A 25,857-nucleotide genomic window follows, 5' to 3' on the forward strand; every position below is an offset into this window, starting at 1 on the left:
GAAGAAATTAGTTAAAGAAGGCAGCTTTTCAGAGTTTGCCATCCTGTCCCAGGCACTCTGATACCTAGCGCCTGTGATTCAATTTTCGCTGCCGCCCAGACACTTCAGTGGTTTCCTGGCCAGTGTTCCACCCCACCGTGCCCAGACCCACCTCTCCAGCACTAGCAGCTATGAAGTGTTGCTTCTCTCAGAACTGGTGTCCTGACAACATTGCGTCTCCTGGCACCTAAACACAATATATCTACTTATTCAGATTTTAATTTTTTCACAATATTTTGTAGGTTTTAGTGTTTTTTACAGTTTTGTCAGAAATATCCCTAAGTATTTCATATTCTTAAAAACTCGTATTGAAGACATTTGACATGTAACAGTGTAAATGTAAGGTGTATAATGTTACTCTGACACATTTGTGTACTATTCTGGGATCGCTGTTGTAGCAAGGGTCATCACATTACATATTTTTGATGCTGTTGTAAGTGGTACTGCCTTTTAAATTGCAACTTCCAGTTGTTTGTGGCTGGAGTGTAGAAATGCAGTCGTTCTACGTGCACTGACCTCATCCTGCCACTTAGCTGAGCTCATTTCTCTCGGTTTTCCGCTGTCATTGTTCCCAAAGAACGTTCCACGTGCAGACAGCACTGCTGCCTGCTTTCCAGGTGGGGCGTCCTCTGCGTCTTCCTCTCGCCCTGCTGTCCTGGCCGAGGTCTCTAGGACAATGTGGGACATAAACGGTGGGAAGGATCTCGTTGGCCTTTCCTTGATCTTAGGCAACCACAGGGTGTTTCACCATTCAGTGGGCCGGGAGCTGCTGCATTGCAGAGACACCCTGTATGTGGCTGAGGGTGTCCCCTGTTTCCTAGTTTGCTGAGCTCTTATTGGCAATGGACGCTGAGTTTTGTCAAATCCTTTCTCTGTGTTTAGATGATCATATTTTTTCTTTATTAATTTTTTTAGTATGATGAAATAAACTTACTAATTTTCAAATGTTAAACTAATCTTGCATTCTGGGGATAAACCCCTCCTGGTCATCATGTTTATCCTATTACTATATCCAGTTTATAAAAATTGTGTTTAGAGTTTTTCTCTCTCTCTTCATGAGAGACACTGCTCTGTGGTTCTAGTAGTTTTTCTAGTCTGTTTTTTAATCAGGGTTATGTTGGCCTCATAAAATTAGTTGGGTGGGATTCACTCCTCTTAAATTCTGTGGAAGAATTTGTGTAGAATTAGTGTATTTTTCCCTTAAATTTTGGTTGGATACACCAGTGAAGTCATCCTGGCCTGGAGCTTTCTTTGCGGGAAGGTTTTAAACTACAGAATCAATTTCATCATTAAATATAGGCCGATTCAGTTCATCTATTTCATCTTGTTTGAGATTTGGTAATTTGTGCCTTTTGAGGAATTTTTTTCCATGTCATCTAAATTGTTGAATCCTTGGCATGAAATTATTCATCACATTCACTCATCATCTCAATATCTATAGAATCTGAGGTGACATCACCTCTCTTATCCCTGGCATTGTTAGTAAGTGTCCTCTGCTTTGCTACTGGTCACCTGCTGGGGGACGATCCTCTCAGAAAACCAGCTTTTGGTTTTGTCAGGTCCTCTGTCGCTATCGTAGCTCTGATCTCTGCTCCGCTCTTTGTCATCTTTCCCGCTCACTCTGCCTTTTTACTCACCAGTTTCTTTAGGCAGAGGCTGTGTTCCTCAAGGTGAGGCTTTTAAATTGTCCTTTAGTAATACTCCTAGTAAATTTTCTCATACTCTTTCATCAACATTCCATGAGTTTTGATATGTTGTGTTTTCATTTTTGTTCAGTTCAAAATACTGACATTCCTTCTCCTACGTTTCAGCCTGGAAGCCTCCAGGCATGGAGCTGGGGCAGTCGTGGGGCTCCGCCCTCACTCCCCGCCTCTCAGTCTCACTGCCCTTCACTGGCTGATGTCCAGGGCCTTGGAAACATTTTTTTCATGTATATTGTCTGTTTTTGTGGTTTAAGCCTCTGGGTAAATCCTAGTACCCCATAGGGGTACTTATAGGATCTTCATTGTTGTTTCACTAAAAAGTCAGCCAATTAATGGAATCAGTGAAACTTTTGTCCATTTAGGGCCTCAGGCACTCACGGGAGGCAGAACTATGGAGACTAATTCATTAAAGGAGGAAATTAAAACAGAACTAAATGACAAACCAATCCCAGGAGCAGGTATATTAACATTTCTGTGTACTCCAAAAAGAGAAAACACTCATTTTGCAAATCCTCTGCTTAAATGCCCAGCAAAAGAGCACTTTCAATGGACAGCAGGGGTCTAAGGAACTTTCTTTCAGGAAGGAATTCACAAATAGGTGACTCTGTTGAGTCTGACAAAGGCTCAGACAAAACTTGGGACTTTGTTTAACTGTCGGATCTGGACTGACTTCTCATGGTTTAGCAGTCTATCTGTCATGGTTTAATGACTGCAGATTGGGTGTTCCGATGTCTTTCTTACCAACTATTTTCTCTGTCCTTGGACTGGGCACTTGACTCTGCAGAACTCCTTTTCCAGACGTTTATTTTTGTTCTCTAAAATAAAAATAACTTTCAAAAATGATAGGTCAAATATCCAAGTCACAAAACTGTAGAGATTAAACTGGCAACAGTGTGTCTTCACTCTAAATACAGATTTGTTTTGCCACTTAAATGATTTCACCTTTTCTGTAGGAATCACGGGTCCTTGAATACAAACACAATGAAACATCTTACTTCCCTGAGATTTCTGCCTATATCTAGAATGTCTACTATTAAAATGCCATCCTTGATTAACTGTTGGCAGCATCTGGTGGCTAAAAATACACTTTTGTCTGGGACTAAGGGAAGATAAGGAATCTATTTCTTGATAAGTAGACAATTCTCCTGGGTTTGTGGGGAGAAGTACTTGCAGTAAAAGGGTTTCATGCTGGAGATGGGCAGATACTGTTTGCGTAGGACTGAATCAACTCTGTGAAGTACAGTTCCACAAAACTATAATTTTACGTATTCCTAACATTAGAATTAAAATCTCTGTGATGATTTAAATACAGAGATGTAGCAGTTTTCTTTTATTGGTTAATTCTAATTATAATGGTACATACTTTTAAAATAAGTGCCAGGTACTGTCCTCACTATTTCACATTCAGTATACATGTACTCACTGCAACCATATGGTGTAGGTACCATTATTATTCCCATTTTTACAGGCAAAAGTTTCCCAAGAGCACACAAACCACTAAGGGTTCGGTGCTGGGATGTGAGCTCAGTCAATGTGGGTCAAGAGTCCCTGCCCTGAGCCAGGACACTGCTCTGCCATCTAAGAGGGCTTTTTGGTCACTGTATTCCTTAAACAATCAATCTTACCCTGAAGAGTGGAAGGACAGCATACTCAAGAAGACAAAAGACAAAAGTTACTAAATCACAGCTCTTTAAGTTCTCTGCTATTTTTCTGCAAAACAAAATTTTGTTCATCTCTCAAGACTCTTAATAGCAAAAGCCCAGGTGATAATGGATCTTTGGTTTTTCACCAGAACATGTGGGGGTCATGTCTTTTATCACAGACCACCAACCACTTCTTTCTACTAGCAAACACTCTGCTACAGTGAGTGCATGCATTGCTCAGCATTCTAAAGGAGTGCTTTATTGCAAGGAGGTACCAACCACTATAATCCTACAACACCTAGTAAACTTTAGTAAAAAGGGCTAGACCACAGGGAAACGGAGCCTAGCCTCAGCTTTGTGATGTGGAGATGATTAACCTGTTCTCAGGAAGGATGACGGCATGAATGAGAAAACAGATGCATAGAGCATTTAAAATTCTTGGTAGTACCTTACCTAGTTAATCTATTGCTTTCTCTGTTTTCATTATGTCCAAATATAATTCCATGGGAGTTACTGTCAATCACATTCTCTTCAGTTTCCACAAAAACCTACTGGCTCATTCTGAATGAATAAAACTGAGCTGCGGAATTATTACTTCTAGCTCTTCCATTGTGTGTCAGAGGAGTGGTTTCCTTTGAACAGTGGAACAGCTTACTCTAGGGCAACATGATTGCTGAATCCACCTCCTTTCACAAAAGAGCTGAAGGATGGAGAACCTCTGGCCTCAAAATGCTTTTCTAAACTTATGTACAAAAGAGTCCAAATACTCCCTCAAATAGGGCAGATCAATTCAGGATCCTGTAAGGCAGGTGCGGAGAACCCCCAGGGATCAGGCAGAAGGGGCTGCAACAGCAGCAGAGGGAAAAGGAGGGCCTGAGATGGAGAAAAGACAGCACGCAGGAGGCGGTGGAGAGGTGGGTGCGGCAGCGCCGTGGGGAAGGGCGTGGCGGCAGAGACACCTCTGCTCTGGCTGTTCACTCTACTTTCCTATTTGTTTACTCACTGTGTGGAGGGGGGGAAGCAAGTGCCGTGGACCTGCCTGGCCCACTGGACCCCTTGAGGCCTCAGGGAGAAGAGCACTTGTTCATTCTCAGTTTGCTCTCTATTCTCTGGGGTTTCAACCAGCTCCATCTCGGTTCCCAGAAGAATGATGGTTTCCACATGAACAACAAAGCTGACATCTAATCTGATTCTACTCAAAAATTTGCCACCTTGGTTATGTGCTGCCTTTAATTGTTTCCCTTTTTATGACCTCAAGACAGACTTAAGGAATGAGTGGGTTTCAGAAATTGAGCTGTCGTCCAATCTCTGCTGTAGTTCATCTATGATCTACAGATCGGGATGGCCCAAACTCACCTGTCATTGAGTGCTAGGCTCTGTGCACAAGTGACTAAGTTTAGTCCTCTGATGGACACATATGGCTGGGTTGTCACAACTTCTTGGAATACTTCTCCCTTAGCTTCTGAGAAATGTATAAACCTTTAAAAAAAAATTCTGTGTCTCTGCAAAGGCTTAAAAACTATAATTTTTTTCTGCAAGCCACTGCCAATAGAAAAGGCATGCTATCTTTGCATACCAGAGCCATAGGCACCATAAAAAAATAATTCTGCCCTGCCCAATTCCAGTAATGGATATCAATTACTTGGAAAACTATTTGTAATTGAACTTACTGCTATCTCTTCAAATGGGCTGTTTATAAGAGGAGTCAGATGATATCCTATCAAGCTTCATGAAGAGAGTGGTTTTCGGGTGTCTTTAAGTGAGCTCACTTTCAAAACACTTTTGATTGGTTCCTAAGACTGGAAAATTGCATTACTAGCTTCTGGTCCAAAAGCAAAAATCTATCATTTGTAATAGTCAAGGTAAATAGTAATTATGGCACGTTGTTTATTAACGTGTCAAAGTAAGAACATAGCATTTTCAGTTGGGAAAAAAATCATGAAGTGAGGCCCAGTAGTACAAAATGAAATCTCTATTTTTCAAGGATATTTTCACTCAGAACACCCACAGAGCACAGCAATTTCTTACATAGTTCTCCTTATTGCTGTTACTTTGGTGGCTACCATTTGAGTCTGGAAAATTACAAAGAACTACATGGCTCAATGCATAGTTCCCTTGAGCAGTGACGTTGTGTTAATATCTCTAAATAGAATTTATATGAAAAAAAACAATCTAATAAATTATCGGAATTGACAGATAACACAGTAAAAAAAGATTATGAACAACCATCAGCATGATTATTCAGAAACTTCCCACATTCAGTAACGCCATTTGCAACAACATGGATGGACCAGGAGATTGTCACTCTAAGAGAAGTAACTTAGAAAGAGAAAGAAAAATACCATATAACACTTGTATGTGGAATCTAAAGACAAGGACACAAATGAACTTATTTATAAAACAGAACAGACTCACAGACATAAAGAACAAACTTTTAGTTACCAGGGGGTAAAGGGGGAGGGAAGGGATGAACTGGGAATTTGTAATGGCATCTCTTGGGGAGTGATGGAAATGTTAGCTGTCTTGATTGTGGTGGTGGTTTCACTGGTGTGTACATCTATCAAACTTCATCAAATTGTACACTTCAAATATGTGAATATGTGTAGTTTACGGTACAGGAACCACACCACAATAACGGTGTTAAAATTTTTTCCCACATTCAGTTACCTAGTCAAAGCCTTAGACTTAACTGTTGTCGAAATCCTATGCAGCAGCCCCAGAATGCTGACTTTGCAGCCAGTGGCCAAGACGCTTGAAACATAAGCGTTTCCCTTATGACATCATTGTCAGATTTCATTAATAAAATTTAAAAAATAGAAGCAAGACTGGAAAGACAGTGATAACTTAGAAGCCATCACTAGATAATTTCTCAGTATATAACAGCCCCCAAACTGAAGTCACAGTGAGAAAAAGACAAATGATCCTGAAGTCTGACCCTGAGCCATTCCACCTGCACAAGCCTGTCTCCTCGATCACAAAGTGAGACTCACAGGCCTGTTTTACTGGCTCACAAGGTAATGATGAGGCTACAGCCACATAATGTATGTGAAAACTGGGTGTAAGAGTGACTATTATTATAATATACCCATGAATTATATGTAGGGTTTGTGAGAGGTTATTTTTTTCCATCACTGTTCAGATGGATATGATATTTATAAATCACCTAAGGTGGTTTGTCTATTTTTCAGTAATTATAATTCTTCTCCCTTTCAAGTTTTCCACTTGGGTAAATGGAACATTGCGCAGGTAAATATGACATTGGACTTTCAAAGTGTAAATATTTTTGCTCATGTTGCAACTTTAGCAGCATCATGTCACCATGTAGTCATCATCTGAAGTTAGCAGGAAAAGAAATGAAGCTGAGTTCTTGGTATACTGAGATGGGAAAAATGAAAAACAGGAAAAAAAAGAGTTTTGGAAAATGATCCTAATATTTTGAGAGGACGAGTACGAGAGGACGAGTACGTTAGTAAAATTAGTTTCCTTTCATGCAATGATTCTCCTAGATTTCTGGACTTTTTCAGAAAAGATTAGGCTACTGAGTGAGCTCGCAAGTGCAAAACTGCTGGAATAGGACAGGGCAACCCCCCCGGTGATGCGGGACTTGGGATTGAAGAGGGTCTGTGACAAGCTACTCTGTAAGTCTGACCAAGTGAGATCAAAATGTTCATTCCTTTGCTTGAATGTTTTAATTAAGGGCTGAAAGCTCATCCTTCCCTGACTCTTATTTTGTAAACGTAAGCCTTTCTGTTCATGAATTTGTCTCCTGTACCATATAATACCACTCGTATGTGGAATCTAAAAAAAAAGAGAGAGAAAAGAAGAAAGAAGACACTAATGCACTTCTCTACAAAACAGGAAGAGAATCAAAGACATAGGAAACAAACTTGTGATTACTTGGGGAGAAAGGGGGTGGGAAGGGATAAATTGGGAGTTTGAGATTTGCAAATATTAACTACTATATATATAATACATAAAAACCCAAATTTATTCTGTAGAGCACAGGGAATGATACTCAATACCTTGCAGTCTAATGAAAGAGAATATAAAAACAAACATATGTATGCATATCTATAACTGAAACATTATGCTGTACACCAGAAACTGACACATTGTAACTTGACCATACTTCTATTAAAAGGAAAAAAGAATTTGTCTCCTGTAAATGAAAGACACAAACGAACGGCCACGCGTGTTCCGCCGCAGCCCCAGCTCGGGCCCAGCTGCTCTGAGGGCGAGGAGCCCACCAGCACGCTGGCCCCTGCTATGCGGGCAGAGCTGCCAGCCCCCCAGGGGTGGGGGGGCAGCGTGGTGGGAGCGAGCTTCCCGCGAGGAGCCCTTCCACCAGCCTACGTATGGGTCTGTCTGCACTTGACCACACTTGCTGGCTCTCCTTTGTCATAAAACAAATGCTCCAAGCACGAATAAAGAGAGGACAGAGCAGCACTAGCATTCCCGCCCTCAGTGAACACAGACCACACGCAAAACTTCCCATGGAAATTGGCTCATGGTAACTGAGGAAGCTGCATGTGAAAGAGGAAGGAAAATCATCCATTGTAGGTTTCCGGTGCGAGAAGTAAGGAGGGATACTAGCCCGAAGGTCCCAGAGTGGGCATTTTTATTGTAGCGTGTAAATGTCCATTTCCCTCCCTCTGACAGTTCTGTACAGATCTGGGGGAGACAGGAAGTGTGCCCGGATAGTTCCCTGTCTGTGGGGCACCCATGACCTGATGTAGCATGCCCTCTTTATCATCCTCCTTCAATCTAAATCTGAAAGCGCTGGAGCAAAGGCCGGGAGGGGCAGCCTCGTGGCTTCAGAGTAGAGGGGTAATACTGAAGTGTTTTAATGACTAACGGTCCTAGGAATGGCTGTGTTCTTTATAAATATTAAAGAGTAGTAACAAAAGGCAAACAAGATCATGAATAAAATGACTGACAGAGATCAAGACTTATGTCACCTAAATTTACAGGAATTCCATGGATGTCTGTGGGGCAAGAATCAAAAGCATTGCTACAGAGAACCCAGAAGGGTAACAGCCACTAGTTCACTCATTCATTCATTCAACACATACTCAGTGGGCACTGACTATGTGCCAAGGGTAAAGGATACAAAGGTGAATAAGAAACAGAATCCCCTCATTCGCAGAGCTTGCATTTTAGCAGGGGAGAGAGAGCCAATAACAAACAAACAAATGTATGCTACAGTGTTAGGTAGTCATAAAGACTATGAAGAAAAGCAGGAAAAAGGGATAGAGAGTGATGGGGCGCTGTTTTATATAGAAAGGGTGGAGAAGGCCTATTGAGAATGATATCTGAACAGAGACCTGTGTGAAGTAAGAGACTGAGCCATGGGAAGCTCAAGGGGAAAAGTGGTCCAGGTAGGGGAAAGAGCACGTGCAAAGGCCCTGAGGCAGGTATAAGCTTGGATCATTTAGGGAACAGTAGTGCAGCAGAAGGAAGGAGGACAAGGAAGAGTCACACGACATGAAGTTGGAAAGACAGACTCAGCAGATCATGTAGAACTTGTGGGTACAACTTGGTAAGGACAAGGATTTTCAACTTAAATGTGGTAAGAAGTGACTGAAGGTTTTAGGCTGATGGATGAACATCGCTGATTTGCACTTTCATCTGATTATTCTGGCTTCTTCTCTGAAGAACCAGCCATTGAAAGCAGTAGTAGAATAGGGAGTGTAACCAGCCAGCTACTAAAATAATATAGAGAAGAAGCAATGGTGACTTGCATCGAATGGCTCTTGGTGGAGCAGGTGAGAAGTGGTTAGATTGGGATATATTTGAGAACTGACTGCCGGATTGGTTGTGGAGTGTTGGGGGAAATGGGAAATAAAAATAACACCTAGATCTGGGCACGAATGATTGGCCAGCTGCGGGAGACAGAGTGAGGAAAGCCGGGGAAGGAGCACAGATCAGGGAAAAGAGGGATCAGAAGTTCTGTTTGAAATACTGAGTCGGCTGTTGTAAACAAAAGTCTACGGCTCAGACTTTTGTCATCCAAACATACAGGCAAACTACCAAGTCTTCACCTGTCACATAGTGAACGCTCAGTAAGTGATGGTTTTACTTCGTTGCTTTTGCTGCCAAGCTGACACCGCCTTTTGTGTCTGAGATGTTACTGGAGGAAAACGTCGGATGAACTGGAATAGGCGGACTCAGGACAGATTATGCCCTAGTTCTGAACTAGAGAGATGATCTGGGTGAAGTTATTAAATGTTCACAAGCAATAGTTATCTAGAAAGGAGACCTTAAGGGAATAGCGCTGGTCACTCCAGGGGTCCTGTGCTGTAGCCCAGAGCAACAGTCCTCAAATTCCAGCCTCCCCAGGGGAGCTTTAAAAGAAGATCCACTTCAGATCTCTTGCCTCAGAATCTTCAAGGATTGAGTCCCAGAATATATAATTTAAAAGTGTTCCCTGGGTAACTCCAGGTTTGAAACCACTGCCCAAGGACACAACCTTCTAAGCCCTCTGAGACATAAACTGTTTGCCAATACTGGCTGTTAAGAGAGCAGGATGGAAAGTACAGCACGGGTGTCTTTTATCTACAGTGGGCACATAAAGCCTGTTGTTTTAACACATCAAAAATACCTACGAAAAAGAAGCTTGCTTTTCAGATCAGATTAGCCAATGAGAGGCAGGAATGCTGCTGCAACTCAAAGAAAATTTAAGACACCAATTGCTTTTGGATAAAGAAGTGTGATATCTATATACAACGGAATACTATTCAGCCAGAAAAAGAATAAAATAATGCCATTTGCAGCAACACGGATGGACCTGGAGATCACCATACTAAGTGAAGTAAGCCAGAAAGAGAAAGAAAAATACCATATGAGATCACTCATACGTGGAATCTAAAAAAATGACACAAATGCAATTATTCACAAAACAGACTCACAGACATAGAAAACAAACTTATGGACTTATGGTTACCGGGAGGGAAAGGGGAGAGGTGGAGAGATAAATTGGAAGTTCAGGATTTGCAGATACATGCTACTACACACAAAACAGGTAAACAGCAAGGTCCTATTATATAGCACAGGGAGCTATATTCAATAGCTTGTCATAGCCTATAATGAAAAAAGTATGGAAAGGAAGTATATATACATATGTGTAACTGAAGCATTGTGCTGTACATCAGAAATTAACACAACATTGTAAACTGACTACACTTTAAAAAGTTAATTTTAAAAAATTAAAAGCAGTTTCTTTTGGAACTGTGACTATAGTCACTCATGTAAGTCAATATTATTTTAGACTATTTCATGATAGGGAGTTAGTAACCTGGGGAATAGACCAGGATCTGTCTCCAGCAAAACATGTGACTTGAGGAAACTTTCTTTGCCTCTTTAGATCAGTTTTCTCATTGTTAAATTGAGGCTTTTACAATATTAGTGATTTCTGAATAGCCCTAAGATTCCACATTGTTGCTGCAGCTGAGAACTTGGGTAAAGAGAAGACAGCTTTGCTTTTATCTATTTTCCAGGTCTGAAGAAGCCTTCATTTGAAAGATGGGTTCCCTTCCCTAATGTTTTCAAACATTATTCTAAGTGATCTTATAAACACCATGTAGGAAAAAGAGAATCTGTGCTACATGTTTGTTGTAGATAAAAACTTTAGGCTTCTGGTCACCTCATTTGGTCCTCACTGCAATCCTGTAAGCTCTAAGGTTACAAATGCACCCATTTCATAGATGAGAAAATTGAGGCTCAGAAGAGTTTTTTTTTTTAATTCCAAACTTCTTTAGCTAACACAATTTGTAATCAGAAACACTCTATTTCAGACTCTAGCCTAAAATTCACCAAAGCACAGAGGCTCTATGTTAAACATAATGCTCCCTTCTACAATTCTGTGACTTGTCTTTGATTTAAAACAGTACAACTTAAATGTATAGTACTTTTACTTTAAATGGTTTCTGGCAGTTTTCAAAAACTGCTCATCATGAAATTCACCCAGAAATAATAGCTTCATACATGAAAACTATGACTAGATCCGTCCTACCTGAAGGTTCACTGGCTAGCCCAAACTCTGTAAGTTTAAAACATATTCATTATTGTCCACCCAAACCTGCTCCCTTTTCTCTTTTTGGATAAACCACCATCCACACAGTCAATCTTTAATGCCCTCTTCCCCCTAAACCACCCTCTGCTTGGCTCTGATAAATATTTCTCACATGTATTCCATCCCTCCCATTTTTATATCCCTGCTTTAATGATCTCTCATTTAAGCTATGCAATAGCTTACATTTACTCTGAATCCACTTGTGTCCTTCAAGTCCTTTTCCCCTGTGTATTCCTCTGCCTTGTAATTTAACCTATAAATTTGAAAGTATTTGCATATGTACCTCTGCAAGGATGAGATCTTTCAGGGACTATATTCTATTAATTTTCCTGTCTTCACCACCTAGTGGGGCCTCACACATGGTAGCCTCTCACAATAATGTGTGAATTTAAAAAAAGATATGTCAAAACTGAAGGCATTTTTGCTAGAGTAACTGGACATTCATAAGCAAAAACATAAGCCTCAACCTAAGTCTTTCATGTTATACAAAAATTAACTCAAAACATATCATGGAATTAAATGTGCAACGTAAAATGATAAAACCTTTAGGAAAAAACACAGGAAACAATCCTCAGAATCTAAGGCTACATAAAATGTTCTTAATGCTTGACACCAAAAGCACAATCCAGAAAAAAAATAATGAATAAACTGGACCTCGTCAAAATTAAAACTGTTTGCTCTGTGAAAGACTCAGATAAGAGGATGAAAAGACAAGCTTGACACTGAAAGAAAGTATTTGCAAATGATGTATCTAACATATTCTCTACACAGAGAATATTAAAAAAAACTCCCAAAACTTACCAGTATAAAAATAAACAATTAAAAAATGGCAAAAGATGTGAAGAGACATTTTGCCAAAGAGGAGATATAGACAGCAAATAAGCACATGAAAAGATGTTCAGCATCATTAGTCATCAAGGAAATGCAAATTAAAACCACAATGAGATATCACTACACATCTATCAAAATGGCTAAAATGAAATGAAGTGATAAAACCAAATGCTGGTGAGGATACAGAGAAACTTGATCTTTCATGAAATATTGGAATCAGTGTAAAATGACACATCCACTTTGGAAAAACAGTTGGAAAGTTTCTTACAAAACTAAACATCCAGAAATTGCACTCTTGGCCATTTATCTAAGAGAAATGGAAACTTACATTTACACACAAACTGATACTTGAATGTTTAGAGTATATTTATTTGTAAGAGCCCCAAACTGGTAACAACCCAGATGTCCTTGGCTCTGTGGAAAACAGGATAGAGACTCCTCAAAAGACTAGGAATAGACTTACCGTATGACCCAGGAATCCTGCTCCTGAGCATATATCCAGAAGGAACCCTACTTCAGGATGACACCTGCACCCCAATGTTCATAGCAGCATTATTTACAATAGCCAAGACATGGAAATAGCCTAAATGTCCATCAACAGGTGACTGGGATAAAGAAGATGTAGTATATTTATATAATGGAATACTATTCAGCCATAAAAACCAACAACATAACGCCATTTGCAACAACATAGCATGCTCCTGGAGAATGTCATTCTAAGTGAAGTAAGCCAGAAAGAGAAAGAAAAATACCATATGAGATCGCTCATATGTAGAATCTAAAACAAACAAAGCATAAATACAAAACAGAAATAGACTCACAGACATAGACTATAAACTTGTGGTTGCCAAGGGGGCAGGGGATGGGAAGAGATAGACTGGGATTTCAAAATGGTACAACAGATAAACAAGATTATACTGTATAGCACAGGGAAATATACACAAGATCTTGTGGTAGCTCACAGAGAAAAAAAATGTGACAATGAACATATATATGTTCATGTATAACTGAAAAATTGTGCTGTACACTGGAATTTGACACAACATTGTAAAATGATTATAAATCAATAAAAATGGTAAACAAAAAAACAGGTGAATGGCTAAACAAACTGTAATACATGCATACTATGAACTACTACTCAGCAATAAAAAAGAATGAATTATGGATACGTAATAACTTGGTTGTATCTTAAGGCAATTATGCTGAGATTTAAAAAAAACCCTCAAAAGGTTACACATAGTACATTTCCATTTATATTACCATTTTGAAATGATAGAATTATGGAGAGGAAGAACAGAACCAAGGGCTCGGGATGGAAAGAAGTAGGGGGAGGAAGTGGGTATGGATATTAAAGGGTAGCACTTGGAGTCCTTGTGGTCGTGAAACCACTCTCTCTTTTGACCACAGTGGTATTTACACAAACCTACAAATGTAATAAAGTTGCATAGCCCTAAACAGACACAGGCACACAAGTGCATGTAAAATCTGTGAAATCTGAATAAAGTTGGTGGATCACACCAATGTCACTTTCCTGGTTGTGATGACGCACTACAGTCTTGCAAGGTGTTATTTTGGGGAAACTGGCTGAAATGTACACGGGACCTCCTGCAACTGCATGTGAATCTATATCTCAAAATTTAAAGTTTTTATAAAGTAAAGGCATGTGGGAATCTTATAGCACCTTAGGGCAGCTTCAATATGAGAAGGTTCCACAGATTTATTGAGCCACAGCAGCTGCTTTGGTTAATCACATCCAGCAGTTAGCAAGATGGCTAAAATCCACTACGTTGGTTAAAAGTTTAGATAAGATAGTTAGAAAGAGGTTGCCTACAGAGCTCAGAGGTCTCATCTTTCTTCATTGTCCATGGGGCTAAGATGGTGTGTGGCCTTGGGAACTTTCTACTGCATGGCACTGACACTAACCAAAGTGCATCGCAGACCCCCACGGGACCACCCCTGACTGATAATGGACAGGGACCTATGAGTAAGTGCTTTCCCCTTTCAACTCTCAGTTCTGAAAGCTGAGAAGTCCAAGATCAAAGTGCCAGCAATTCATGTCTGGGGAGAACGCTCTTCCTGGTTTCCAGGCTGCTGCCTTCGTGCTGTGCCCTCATATGGTGGAGAAAGAAAGGCCTTTGGTCTCTTTCTCTTATAAGGACCCTAATACAAAGGCTTCACTTCCAAATACCATCCTAATTGGAGATGACAGCTTCAACATATGAATTCTGAGGGACACATTTTGTCCACAGCCTATCCCACAAACAACCTCTGAATTAAACATTGGGAATTATGTTCAAAACAAAACAAATAAACAAAAAAACTCTATCCTTAGAAATGACTGTACCCTTGGAAATAATTCTACTTCCCACCTGGTGAGATGCTTGAAGCACAAATGAACAACACAAGCTATAGTTTTTTCTAGAAATGATTGAGGAAGCTTTAATACTAGGGATATCTAGTTTTTCTGTGCTACCACACAATTCCATAGCCCAAATCCTACAGCAAAGTCTGCTAAACACACAGCCTGCACTGGTCGTACTTTGGGGAATAAAGAAAGGATCAAGGGTGGTAGACAGCCAGGTGACCTCGTGGGCAAGCTGGCACTGTGCTTAGGAAACAAAACTCCAAGTGGTGATCAGGTGTTCAATAGATGCAGAAACTCAGAACAGCGACACAGGGAACCTGTGAGCTCCATGAAAATCCCCCTAAATAACAGGAAATATGCTTGAGTTGGAGCTAGTGAAAGTTCAAGCCAGTTTCATTCATATTTTCCGAGACAAAGTGAACTCAGGGTCTGGGGACATCCATGAGGCAGACATGTGCAAACTTGCCATCTATATATCAAATATGTTTATTATTGCTATTTATGATGGCTATTTGTATATGGCGGTGAAACATCTTTAAAAAAAGAAAACTTGAGAGCAGAACCTGATTGCGTAGAACTTTCACTTCATTACAACTATAGAGGGCTCAGTTAAACAAACCACAAGTTCTGACCAAGGCATCACTCTTCATCCACCCAGCGGCTGCTCATTCTCATGACTCATGACTCAAAAGCCTCCTCTCCATACAAACAGTGGTTTGCACACGCCTGTCTTCTCCAACAGCTGGCCACTCTTCTGCCTTCCCTGCATTGCTTATTTAGGTGCCAAGACCCAGGCAACTCTACAGCTACCTGGTAGTTTCTTTCTTTGGTCACTTATGACTTAGTCCTAGAGCCCAGGAGTTTCAGTGCTGCCACTTGGCAGCTCCGTCGTATTGAGCCCGTTATGTAGTCTCTCTTTCCCTTTTTCTCACCTAAAAAACAGAGCTAACAAGACCACCAACAAAGGGTTGTTAAGGGGGATACAATGAAATCACCCATGTGAAATGTTCAGGAGAGTTTCTGACACCTAAGAATTCTTACTGTTTTCACTACTGTTATTCAGCTCAAATTTCCCTGAGTCTGACTCCAGATTCCAGGAGCAAATGTCTGATGATCATCTTGCCTCCTATGGAGATTCTTATCTCTGGGGCATGAACACCCTAGTCATGCTGATCCTAGTGACAAGGATGACTCTAAAAATGGCACTCTTATTTACAGCTCTGCCCCTATATGCTTGCTTAAAGTGCTATGCCCTTGAGAAAAAGATCTGGCTTCTGAATTTATAAATGAGGATCAATCTCTGAACTTTGATAAATTCACTGAAGTCACGTTTCTGTGTCTACACCAACTTCTGTTCTCTCCTTCCAATGTCTACAGCTCTTTTTCTGGTTGTTAGCATAGACTGCATGAGAATCACACCAGGCTGTTTCAATGACAACCTTGAGATGGGATCCATGCATTCTGATTTTTAAAAAGCTACCCTGGGTTGTAAGCACAGATCTGGATGAACCTCCCTAATTAGTGTTAGCCTGAATATCCTAAAGTCAGAAAGAGAGGTTCTGTTTCAGTGGGTCTAAGGCAGGGATCAGGTACCTGCACTTTTAATACACACCCCAGATGGTGCTGATGCAGGTGACCCTGAAACATATTTTGAGACCAACTGAAAAAAGGCACGGCCAAGTTCATAGCCCCATTGAGCCAGGGGGGCACGTGGAAGGTATGATGGGTGTGCATTATGGTGAAGGCTAGTTCTCCCACAGAATATCATAAAATACTGAATCCAGGTGAGTAATCTGGGATGACTGATGGACCAGAGTGGAAGGACGGAAGCTAAGAGAAAAGCAAAACAAAACCAACCAGCCAAACAAATGATGGGAAGAATAGATAAACTGATGGAAGAAAATAATGGTAATTGGCATAGATCATCATCTGTTCACCAACGGGCAGAAGGATTAAGGCTAAGAAATGAAGTACTGATATCTACATCACTGGCTCCCACCTTAATCATCAACTCAGCCCTAAAGCCAACACCAAGAATGCTCCACATGCTCAGTCATGTGCAAGCACAGGGGGTGCTGCCGCCTTGGACTTTGGTGGTTGGGCGAAGTTGGGTAACTGTGCCTTTATAACCACCCCATAGCAGATTGGTTTTTCCTCTTTGTCTAACCAAGGATTCAAACTGTATAAATATGAAGCAACTCTCAAGCTCACATCTACAATATTAGAGGTATTTGGACAATGAGAACATTTAATTTATAGCTGTTATGTCAGATGCTCCTGGAGGATAAAGCATAAGAGGAAAAAATATCTTAAACCAGTAAAGTTAAAAAAAGAAAATGAAAGTACCATATGACCCAGGAATCCCACTCCTGGGCTTGTAGCCAGAAGGAACCCTACTTCAGGATGACACCTGCACCCCAATGTTTATAGCAGCACTATTTACAATAGCCAAAACATGGAAACAGCCTTAATGTCCATCAACAAGTGACTGGATAAAGAAGATGTGGTATATTTATACAATGGAATACTATTCAGCCATGAAAATGACAACATAATGCCATTTGCAGCAACATGGATGTTCCTGGAGAATGTCATTCTAAGTGAAGTAAGCCAGAAAGAGAAAGAAAAATACCATATGAGATCGCTCATATGTGAAATCTAAAAAAAAAAAAAAAGAAAAAAAAAACATCAGAAACAGATTCATAGACAGAATACAAACTTGTGGTTGCCAAGGGGGCAGGGGATGGGAAGGGACAAACTGGGATTTCAAAATGTAGAACAGATAAACATGATTGCACTATATAACACAGGGAAATATATACAACATCTTACAGTATCTCACAGAGAAAAAAAGTGACAATGAATTATATGTATGTTCATGTATAACTGAAAAATTGTGTGCTACACTGAAATTTGACACAACATTGTAAAATGATGATAAATCAATTAAAAAAAGTTAAAAAATTAAAAAAAAAGAAAGTGATAAAAGCTGGCCTAATCTCCTTAAAAACATGACAGTTGGGAAAGCAAGTATAACTTTTTTTGAAGATTACTGATGACTGACATAAAAAACTCACAGAACAAAATCAAAGGATTTAATTAAGAATAAAATATTTTTTACATTTTTTTACACTGAATAGTCAAGAAATTGCTTCCTGACTGCACATCCATATTTTTCTGCTGAAGTGTGTCATAGTTCTACATGGAAAACAACCAATGAAGTAAAGACTATTGTATAAATAAGGGTAAGCTTTTCTCTAACTATGTTATTAAAATATATACATAAGTACCAAGATGTTCCAGTTTCATAAGCAAAAGCATAGAAAGGGAGGGGATATATAAACAAAAGAGTCACTTAACACCACAAACTTCTTCTAGGCCCCCCAGACTCTTCCTTCTTGTGGATAGAATTTTTTGAAAAGCTGATTACTGTTAAACCTATAGGAAAACAGCTGTGGAAATTATAAAATGTCAATGATGGCTTTGTTCTGTAGTAACATATAAATTAGAAATATTCTATTAAGTCAGAAAATGAAATCAAAGAAAAGATGAGTGCCTTTTCCTGGAAAAATCCACACCCACTACAATGAAGTAATAGACATTCCCTTCCCTACCATTTTGATCATCTCTGTTTGCATCTCACAATTTACTCCAGAATCCTTATCAATCAATGCAATGATTTGGCTACAATACATTAAATGACAAAAAAATATATGTACTGTGATTTGATGCTCTGAAGAAATTGATATTTTTATATCTGACATCTGTTAGCTATCTATTTCTGTCTGTCAGTCTCTCTCTGGAGAGGTGGTAGAGGATGATGATTAAGAACTTAAACTCTAAACACATGGTTTGATCTGAGCCCAATACTTTCCAGCTGTGTAACCGAGTGCAAGTTCCTTATCCATGCTGTACATCAGTTTCCTCACCTGTAGAAGGGGGATAATAATAGTACCCACTGCCTACATTTATTTTCTTGTGGATTAACTGTATTCCTAAAAAGAAAATGCTTATAAAAGTGTGTATAAAAATGTTTATTATCTTTATATGTTTAAATATGGTATATAAGTTTCATTTTGAAAAAGGCTAAGAATCTTCAAAAAAGAAACAGAGTTCTAACAAAAGTTAAGGAGGTGAATAAGATAAGGAAAAACGGCTTTGATTATGAGGGATGTAGGTGGCTGTGACATAGAGCCCTAGGCAGGAACCAGTAACTGTGTTGGTCACCAGGGTGAATTCAGGTGATCTGGACATGGATGTCTCACTTGCAGGAATCTGGGTTAGTTTTAGGAAGCTGGAGAGGAGCAGGCCCAGTTCCATTCTCAAGGCCAGGCCTCATTCCTCAGCCGAGCCCCGGGAAGGACAGCAGGCAGCCACAGAGGCCGTGGGGGAGGGGGGCTGCCCTGGGAGAGCCTTGCTCCCATCTATCCTATGGCCTGGCCTGGGGGCAGCCTTGCTGCCCCGCCTTCCTGGAAGGCGCTTCTCCCTGTCAGTCTGCTCCTGACAGGCAGGCGGGGTGCAATCGGCGGGGTGCGATCCGCGGGGCGCGGGCCGGGCTACCGCTGCGGTGGCGAGTGGGCAGGCCTGGGGCTGCCCCTGCTAGAGCAGGGATTTCCTCCCATTTCCCGCTGTCGCTGCCCCTATCCAGCACACTCACTGCACCGCTGCCCGCCTCTCAGGAGCAGGCTGACTGAGGACAAGCCTCCAGCGGTGAACCTGGGGCAGCAGAGGCCGCCCCCGGGCCAGGCCGCGGGGAAGACGGGAACAAACCCACAGGCTGGCACAGGGCAGCCCCTCTTCTCCCGCCGCCTCAGCTGCCACCTCTGCAGTCTTCCCCGCTCCCTGACCGAACCGCGCAGGCTTCCAGGGAGGAGGCTGACCACGTGTCAGTCCTGCAAACCTGGGGCGGCAGAGGCCGCCCCCCAAGCCAGGCCACTGGGGAGATGGGAGTACACACAAGGGCTTGCACAGGGCAGCCCCACTCCCGCCACCGCTGCCCCTGCCCCTGCCCCCTGACCGCACGCACCATGCCAGCCTCCTGGGAGCACACCGACCTAAAGACGTGGGTGCGGTGAACCTGGAGCGGCAGAGGCCACCCCCTGGTCAGGCCACGGGGCAGATGGGAGCAAATGACTGGCTCACGAGGGGCAGCCCCCCCTCCCCGCTTCCGCTGACGGTGATGCCCCCGCACCCAGACAGCAAGCGTCTGCCTCCCAGGGGCAGGCTGACCGCCAGACGTGCACCCTGCCAACATGGGGAAGCAGAGGCCGTCCCAGTCCAGGCCGCGGAGGAATAGCGAACACATCCCGGGGCTCGCACGGGGAAGCCCCCATCCCACCGCGGCCACCGCCGGGACCCGCGACAGCAACGCACCCGCCTGAGGGCCAATCGGAGGTGCTCCCTGGCCGTCCAGAGCCCTCTCACCTCCCGGAGCTGCACCTGCTTTTCCACACCCGGGTATAAGAGGCAACGAAGACGCGGCGTTCAGGGGCTACTAATGTGGGGAGGCGGGGTACGCTACGAACCAGGGCGGCGAACCCGGACCCGCCTCAGGGCCCTAACGGGACGCGCGGCCGGGGCCTCACCCACGCACCCCTCCCTCCCTGAGCGCCTCCCCAACGGCACAGCCCAGGCCTCACCGGCCGGCTCCTCGACCTGCGCGCCCCCACCAGCGCCCCCTTACCTGCTCGGCGACGGCAGCAGAAGCGACAGCAAGCGGCGGCCCAGACCCCAGGCCGCGCTCCTCCTCCGGGAGCTGGTCCAGGAGCACCCGGCTCCCGCCCAGCGTCCGCACGCTCTGGGCGCGCTCCCGCGTCCGCGCCCCCCCCCTCCTCCTCCTCCTCCTCCTCCTCCTCCTCCTCCTCCTCCTCCTCCTCCTCCTCCCGCCCGCAGCGCGGACCCTCGGCTTGGGGCTCCTGCACTCGGGTCGCTGCGACTGGGGCCGGGCTGCGGGGCGGCTGGGCAGCGGGCCCACCCCAAGGCTTGGGACGGCCGGGTCCCCACCCCGCCACCGACCAGGTGCAGGCCACACACCCCAGCCCCACTCCCCCTGCTCGCCGCCCGCCACCCAGTCACTGCCTCCTCTCCCTCCCACCCCCCCACACTAACCTCCCCGCCAGGCCATGCCCGGTCCCCTACCTGACCCCCAAGACAAGGCTCCTTCTCCTCACATTTAAGTACCTGTCCCCAGACTCGGCCCCACTAGGTCCTAAGCTACAGCCCCCGAAAAACCAAGCTGACCCCTCATGCCTCACCCCACGTCCCCCCACCATCCAGAGATGGACCCCTCCCCCCTCATCAGGGGATTACCCCCCCACCCCACCCCTCACCTGGCACTTCAACTCCAAGGGACCCTCACCAAGGCTGGCCCCCTCACCCCTCAGCCTGTCCCCCTTCACTGCGCGATCCCCCCATACCCAGAGTGCACTGGCTACCTCAGCTGAACCCTCCCTCACCCCTCACCCCTCACCCCGCGGGGGTGGGGCGCTCCAGACTCCCATCACCATGGTGACAGCCACCAGACAGGGATCCCGGGCAGAGTGCACTTGGGCAGGGCTGGAGGCAGTTCCACTTCCCGCCTGGGTGCCCTGCCCCGCTTGTGCCCAGGGCCTCCGTCTGAGGCGACGGGTCAGGGTGGTCCCGGGCTGCACACTGCTCGCTCGCTCGCCAGTGGGCTTTGGGTGCTCGATGGCGCTGCCAGAGGGGAGGGTGCAGCCGAGCCCCGGGAAGGACAGCAGGCAGCCACAGAGGCCGTGGGGGAGGGGGGCTGCCCTGGGAGAGCCTTGCTCCCATCTATCCTATGGCCTGGCCTGGGGGCAGCCTTGCTGCCCCGCCTTCCTGGAAGGCGCTTCTCCCTGTCAGTCTGCTCCTGACAGGCAGGCGGGGTGCAATCGGCGGGGTGCGATCCGCGGGGCGCGGGCCGGGCTACCGCTGCGGTGGCGAGTGGGCAGGCCTGGGGCTGCCCCTGCTAGAGCAGGGATTTCCTCCCATTTCCCGCTGTCGCTGCCCCTATCCAGCACACTCACTGCACCGCTGCCCGCCTCTCAGGAGCAGGCTGACTGAGGACAAGCCTCCAGCGGTGAACCTGGGGCAGCAGAGGCCGCCCCCGGGCCAGGCCGCGGGGAAGACGGGAACAAACCCACAGGCTGGCACAGGGCAGCCCCTCTTCTCCCGCCGCCTCAGCTGCCACCTCTGCAGTCTTCCCCGCTCCCTGACCGAACCGCGCAGGCTTCCAGGGAGGAGGCTGACCACGTGTCAGTCCTGCAAACCTGGGGCGGCAGAGGCCGCCCCCCAAGCCAGGCCACTGGGGAGATGGGAGTACACACAAGGGCTTGCACAGGGCAGCCCCACTCCCGCCACCGCTGCCCCTGCCCCTGCCCCCTGACCGCACGCACCATGCCAGCCTCCTGGGAGCACACCGACCTAAAGACGTGGGTGCGGTGAACCTGGAGCGGCAGAGGCCACCCCCTGGTCAGGCCACGGGGCAGATGGGAGCAAATGACTGGCTCACGAGGGGCAGCCCCCCCTCCCCGCTTCCGCTGACGGTGATGCCCCCGCACCCAGACAGCAAGCGTCTGCCTCCCAGGGGCAGGCTGACCGCCAGACGTGCACCCTGCCAACATGGGGAAGCAGAGGCCGTCCCAGTCCAGGCCGCGGAGGAATAGCGAACACATCCCGGGGCTCGCACGGGGAAGCCCCCATCCCACCGCGGCCACCGCCGGGACCCGCGACAGCAACGCACCCGCCTGAGGGCCAATCGGAGGTGCTCCCTGGCCGTCCAGAGCCCTCTCACCTCCCGGAGCTGCACCTGCTTTTCCACACCCGGGTATAAGAGGCAACGAAGACGCGGCGTTCAGGGGCTACTAATGTGGGGAGGCGGGGTACGCTACGAACCAGGGCGGCGAACCCGGACCCGCCTCAGGGCCCTAACGGGACGCGCGGCCGGGGCCTCACCCACGCACCCCTCCCTCCCTGTGCTCCTCCCCAGCGGCACATTCAGGCCTCACTCAGCTCCCAGACCCGCGCGCCCCCACCAGCGCCCCCTTACCTGCTCGGCTGCGGCAGCGAGACGACGGCACGCGGCGGCCCAAACTCCAGGCCGCGTTCCTCCTCCGGAGCTGGTCCAGGAGCAACCGGCTCTCACCCAGCTTCTTCACGCTCTGGGCGGATTCCGGCGTCTGCGCTTTTGTGCGTGCGCATGCGTATTTGCGCGCCCCTCCTCCTCCCGCCTGCAACGCGGACGCTGGGGCGGGGTCTCCTGGTGTACAGCTCTTGGTTAGTGGGGCTGGGCGGGCCTGGGCGGGGCCCGGCGGAGGGGCGGGATGCCCCCCCTGCCCGCCCCCCTGCCCGTCCCGCCAGATCTCCATCTCCAATGCCCCCACCCCACCACCAATTGGGTCCATACTCAACCAGAACTACCAGTTGCCCCGGGCCGGGCCACACCCGTCGGCCCCACTCCCCTCGGCCCCACTCCCCTCGGCCCCGCTTCTGCTCTCCTCCCTCTCCCCGTTACTGCCCCCCAAACCCTGGCCAGGCCCAGTCTCCGACTGAACCTCGAAGATAGTGCTCCCTCTCCTCACACCAACAAGCAAGCACAGGGTCTCCCTGCAGGGCTGGTGGAACTGGACCCAGTCCTGGACCTTCTGCAGGAGCAGGCTCTGGGTTAGGGTTGGGGTTGGGGCTGGGGTTGGTGTTCAAGGTTAGTGTTAGTGTTGGGGTTGTGGTCGCGATCAGGTTTAGGGATTTGGGGTTAGGGTTAGGATTTCAGGTGAGGGCTGAGGGGTTAGGGGTAGGGGTAATTTTAGGGTTAGGCTTTTAGGGTTAGGCTTATTGCTAAGGTTACAGTTTGGGAGGAGGAGTAGGAGTTAGGGTTAAGGCTAGGGGTAGGGATAAGGTTAGGTTTAGGGTTTAGGGTTAGGTTTAGGGGCTAGGGGTCAGGACCAGAGCCAGAGTTTAGGGATAGGTTTGGGGTTAGGGTAGATGTTAGGGTTAGGGTTTGGGGTTAGGGCTAGGGTTAGGGTTAAGGGAGAAGGAGGAGAAGGGTTAGGGGTTAGAGGGGAGGAGGAGCAGGAGGAGGATAAGGTTAGGGTTAGGGGTCGGGTCAAGTTAGGTTTGGTATAGGATTAGGGTTTGGGTTCTCGTTCGGGTTTGGGGTTCTGGTTCAGGCTAGGATTAGGGGCTGGGTTAGTGTTAGGACTTGGGGTAGGGGTTAGGGTTAGGTGTTAGGGGTTAGTGTTAGGACTAGGGCTAGGGCTAGGGCTGGGCTGCACGTGGGGGAGGGGGAGCCAGACGAAGATGAGATGTCAGTTGGAAGATCCCAGTACCTGCAGATGACAGCAGCCCCAGGGTTGGAGGGGAAGGACACTACCACAGGAAGGAAGGAAGACCCCAGTCCTAGAGGCTCACTGGTGTGAGAGGGGGCTGCCATCAGTGGTCCCATCACCGGGAGGGAGAGAGAACCACTGGGAGTCGAGTGCTCTGCTGACTCCCCGGGAGCAGAGAGGACCTTACTTTCACTGTCTCACCCTTTAAGTTGCATGTATGGACCGGCCAGCAGCTAGGTGCCTCACCAGGACAGCACAGCCTCCGCCGGTATTGGCAGGAGGGGCCTGTCTGGGAAGAGTGGTAGCAGGCCAGTGCATGGCCCCAGGTCCCGCAGTCCAGTCTGGAAGAGGAGGGGCAGGACGAAAGCCAGGGACCCAGTGCAGCTAGAGAGACAGCCTGTGTGTGGAGGAGTAGGCTGGGGCTGTGCAGAGTGGAGGGACATGATGGGGAAAGAAATCCCCTAGCCACTGATCTAAATTCTACAAAAATGAAGTTCACACCTATGTTCATCTTACAAGCATTGAATAGTTTTATTCATAAATCTGATCTTGGAGAGGACTGGAGATCATTTGGTCCTGCAAACAAGCACATCAAATGCAACAGGAGATTCACAAAGGAGCATCACGAGGAGGCAGCCTGGGCCTTGGGGATGAGGGTCCCTGCAGCTCTTCGTCTTCCATGGAGACTCTGCTCCTCTGTCTGCAGAGCTCTTCTGCCAGCACAGCCCAGGACAGTCCTGGGGAGACTGAAGGGAGCTGTGACTCTCTGGGGGCTTATTTCATCTCTCTTTTTCTAAGGAACTCAAATGAATTCCCAGAAAGATAAGGTCAAGAAGATTTACACCTAGAAAAATGAAACTACCGAAAGGCAAAGAGAGAGCCTTGAAAGCAGCAAGACAGAAGGGACTCATCACGTAAGATGCACCCGCAATGATATTAACAGCTGGTTTTTCATCAGAGACCAGAGGCCAGAAGGCAAGGGGATGACATAGTCAAAGTGCTAAAAAGCAGTCAACCAAGAATTCTATATGCAGCGAACTGTCCTTCAGAAAAGAAAGAGGAGCAAATGGCAGAGTGAGGAAATCCAGATGTTTATGCCTCGAGGAAATCATGACTAAACTAGCAAAACTATCACAATAAACTTTTTTTGAGTTCTGGAAACTAACCCAAAGCATTCAGCAACCAAGGAAGTACTTAAGAAAAGCTGCCTGAAACTCTGTAAGAACTGAGGGTTTACCTCCCTGGGTCCGAGTCCGGGCCCCCCAGCATGGCAGAGGCTGTGAGGATGACCACCCACAGCCTTGCACCGGGACCAGGACAAGAAAGGGCAGACTGGACCCAGGCACGAGGAATGTTTGCTGATCATCTTGCCTGACTGTGCCTTCCTGGGGACCAGCTCAAAAGGCTGGCCCTCATCTCACCTAAGTGGTGTCTCCCAGGGCTGAGGTGACTCCTGGGAGCACTTCTGAGACATTCACATGGAAGTGTATTAGTCGCTGCTGCCCAGGGCAGTGTGACTTCAGTGTCTGCAGCGGTTTCTTAGATGTGGCACTAAAAGCATAGCAACTAAAGAAAACACTGAACTTAATAAAAATTAAGAACTTCTGACCTTCAAAGGACACTGTCAAGAAAGTGAAAAAGACAACCCACAGAACAGGAGAAAATATGTGAACACCGTCTGCCTGATAAGGGATTGTATCTAGAACATGTAAAGGACAGTTACACGTACGTAATAAAAAATGACCCAGTTAAAATGGACAAAAGATCTGATTAGGTATTTCTCCAAAGATGATGTACAAACGAGCAAAAGTCTTGACATCATTAATAAACAGGGGCTGCAAATCGGAGCCCTGATTAGGTGTCGGTGCGCACTAGTTAGGGT

General features: G+C 46.0%; 1 protein-coding gene and 1 long non-coding RNA gene across 2 annotated transcripts in view; both read right to left on the bottom strand.

The window, feature by feature from the left end:
* Positions 1–18,657, bottom strand: part of LOC135319720 (uncharacterized) — a 28,165-nt gene extending 9,508 nt beyond the window's left edge. Inside the window, exon 1 of the long non-coding RNA XR_010378528.1 lies at positions 556–18,657. This is a non-coding gene — a long non-coding RNA (uncharacterized LOC135319720). The remainder of the gene's footprint in view (positions 1–555) is intronic.
* The window catches only part of LOC105095642 (methylglutaconyl-CoA hydratase, mitochondrial), a 231,733-nt gene extending 208,715 nt beyond the window's left edge, over positions 1–23,018 (bottom strand). The window contains exon 1 of the mRNA XM_064480943.1: positions 22,700–23,018. Within this exon, the coding sequence (XP_064337013.1) occupies positions 22,700–23,018 (319 nt within the window). The remainder of the gene's footprint in view (positions 1–22,699) is intronic.
* Between the last annotated feature and the right edge of the window lie 2,839 nt (positions 23,019–25,857).

This window comes from Camelus dromedarius, chromosome 31 (assembly GCF_036321535.1).
Source record: "Camelus dromedarius isolate mCamDro1 chromosome 31, mCamDro1.pat, whole genome shotgun sequence".
In the NCBI taxonomy this organism is placed as follows: Eukaryota; Metazoa; Chordata; class Mammalia; order Artiodactyla; family Camelidae; genus Camelus; species Camelus dromedarius.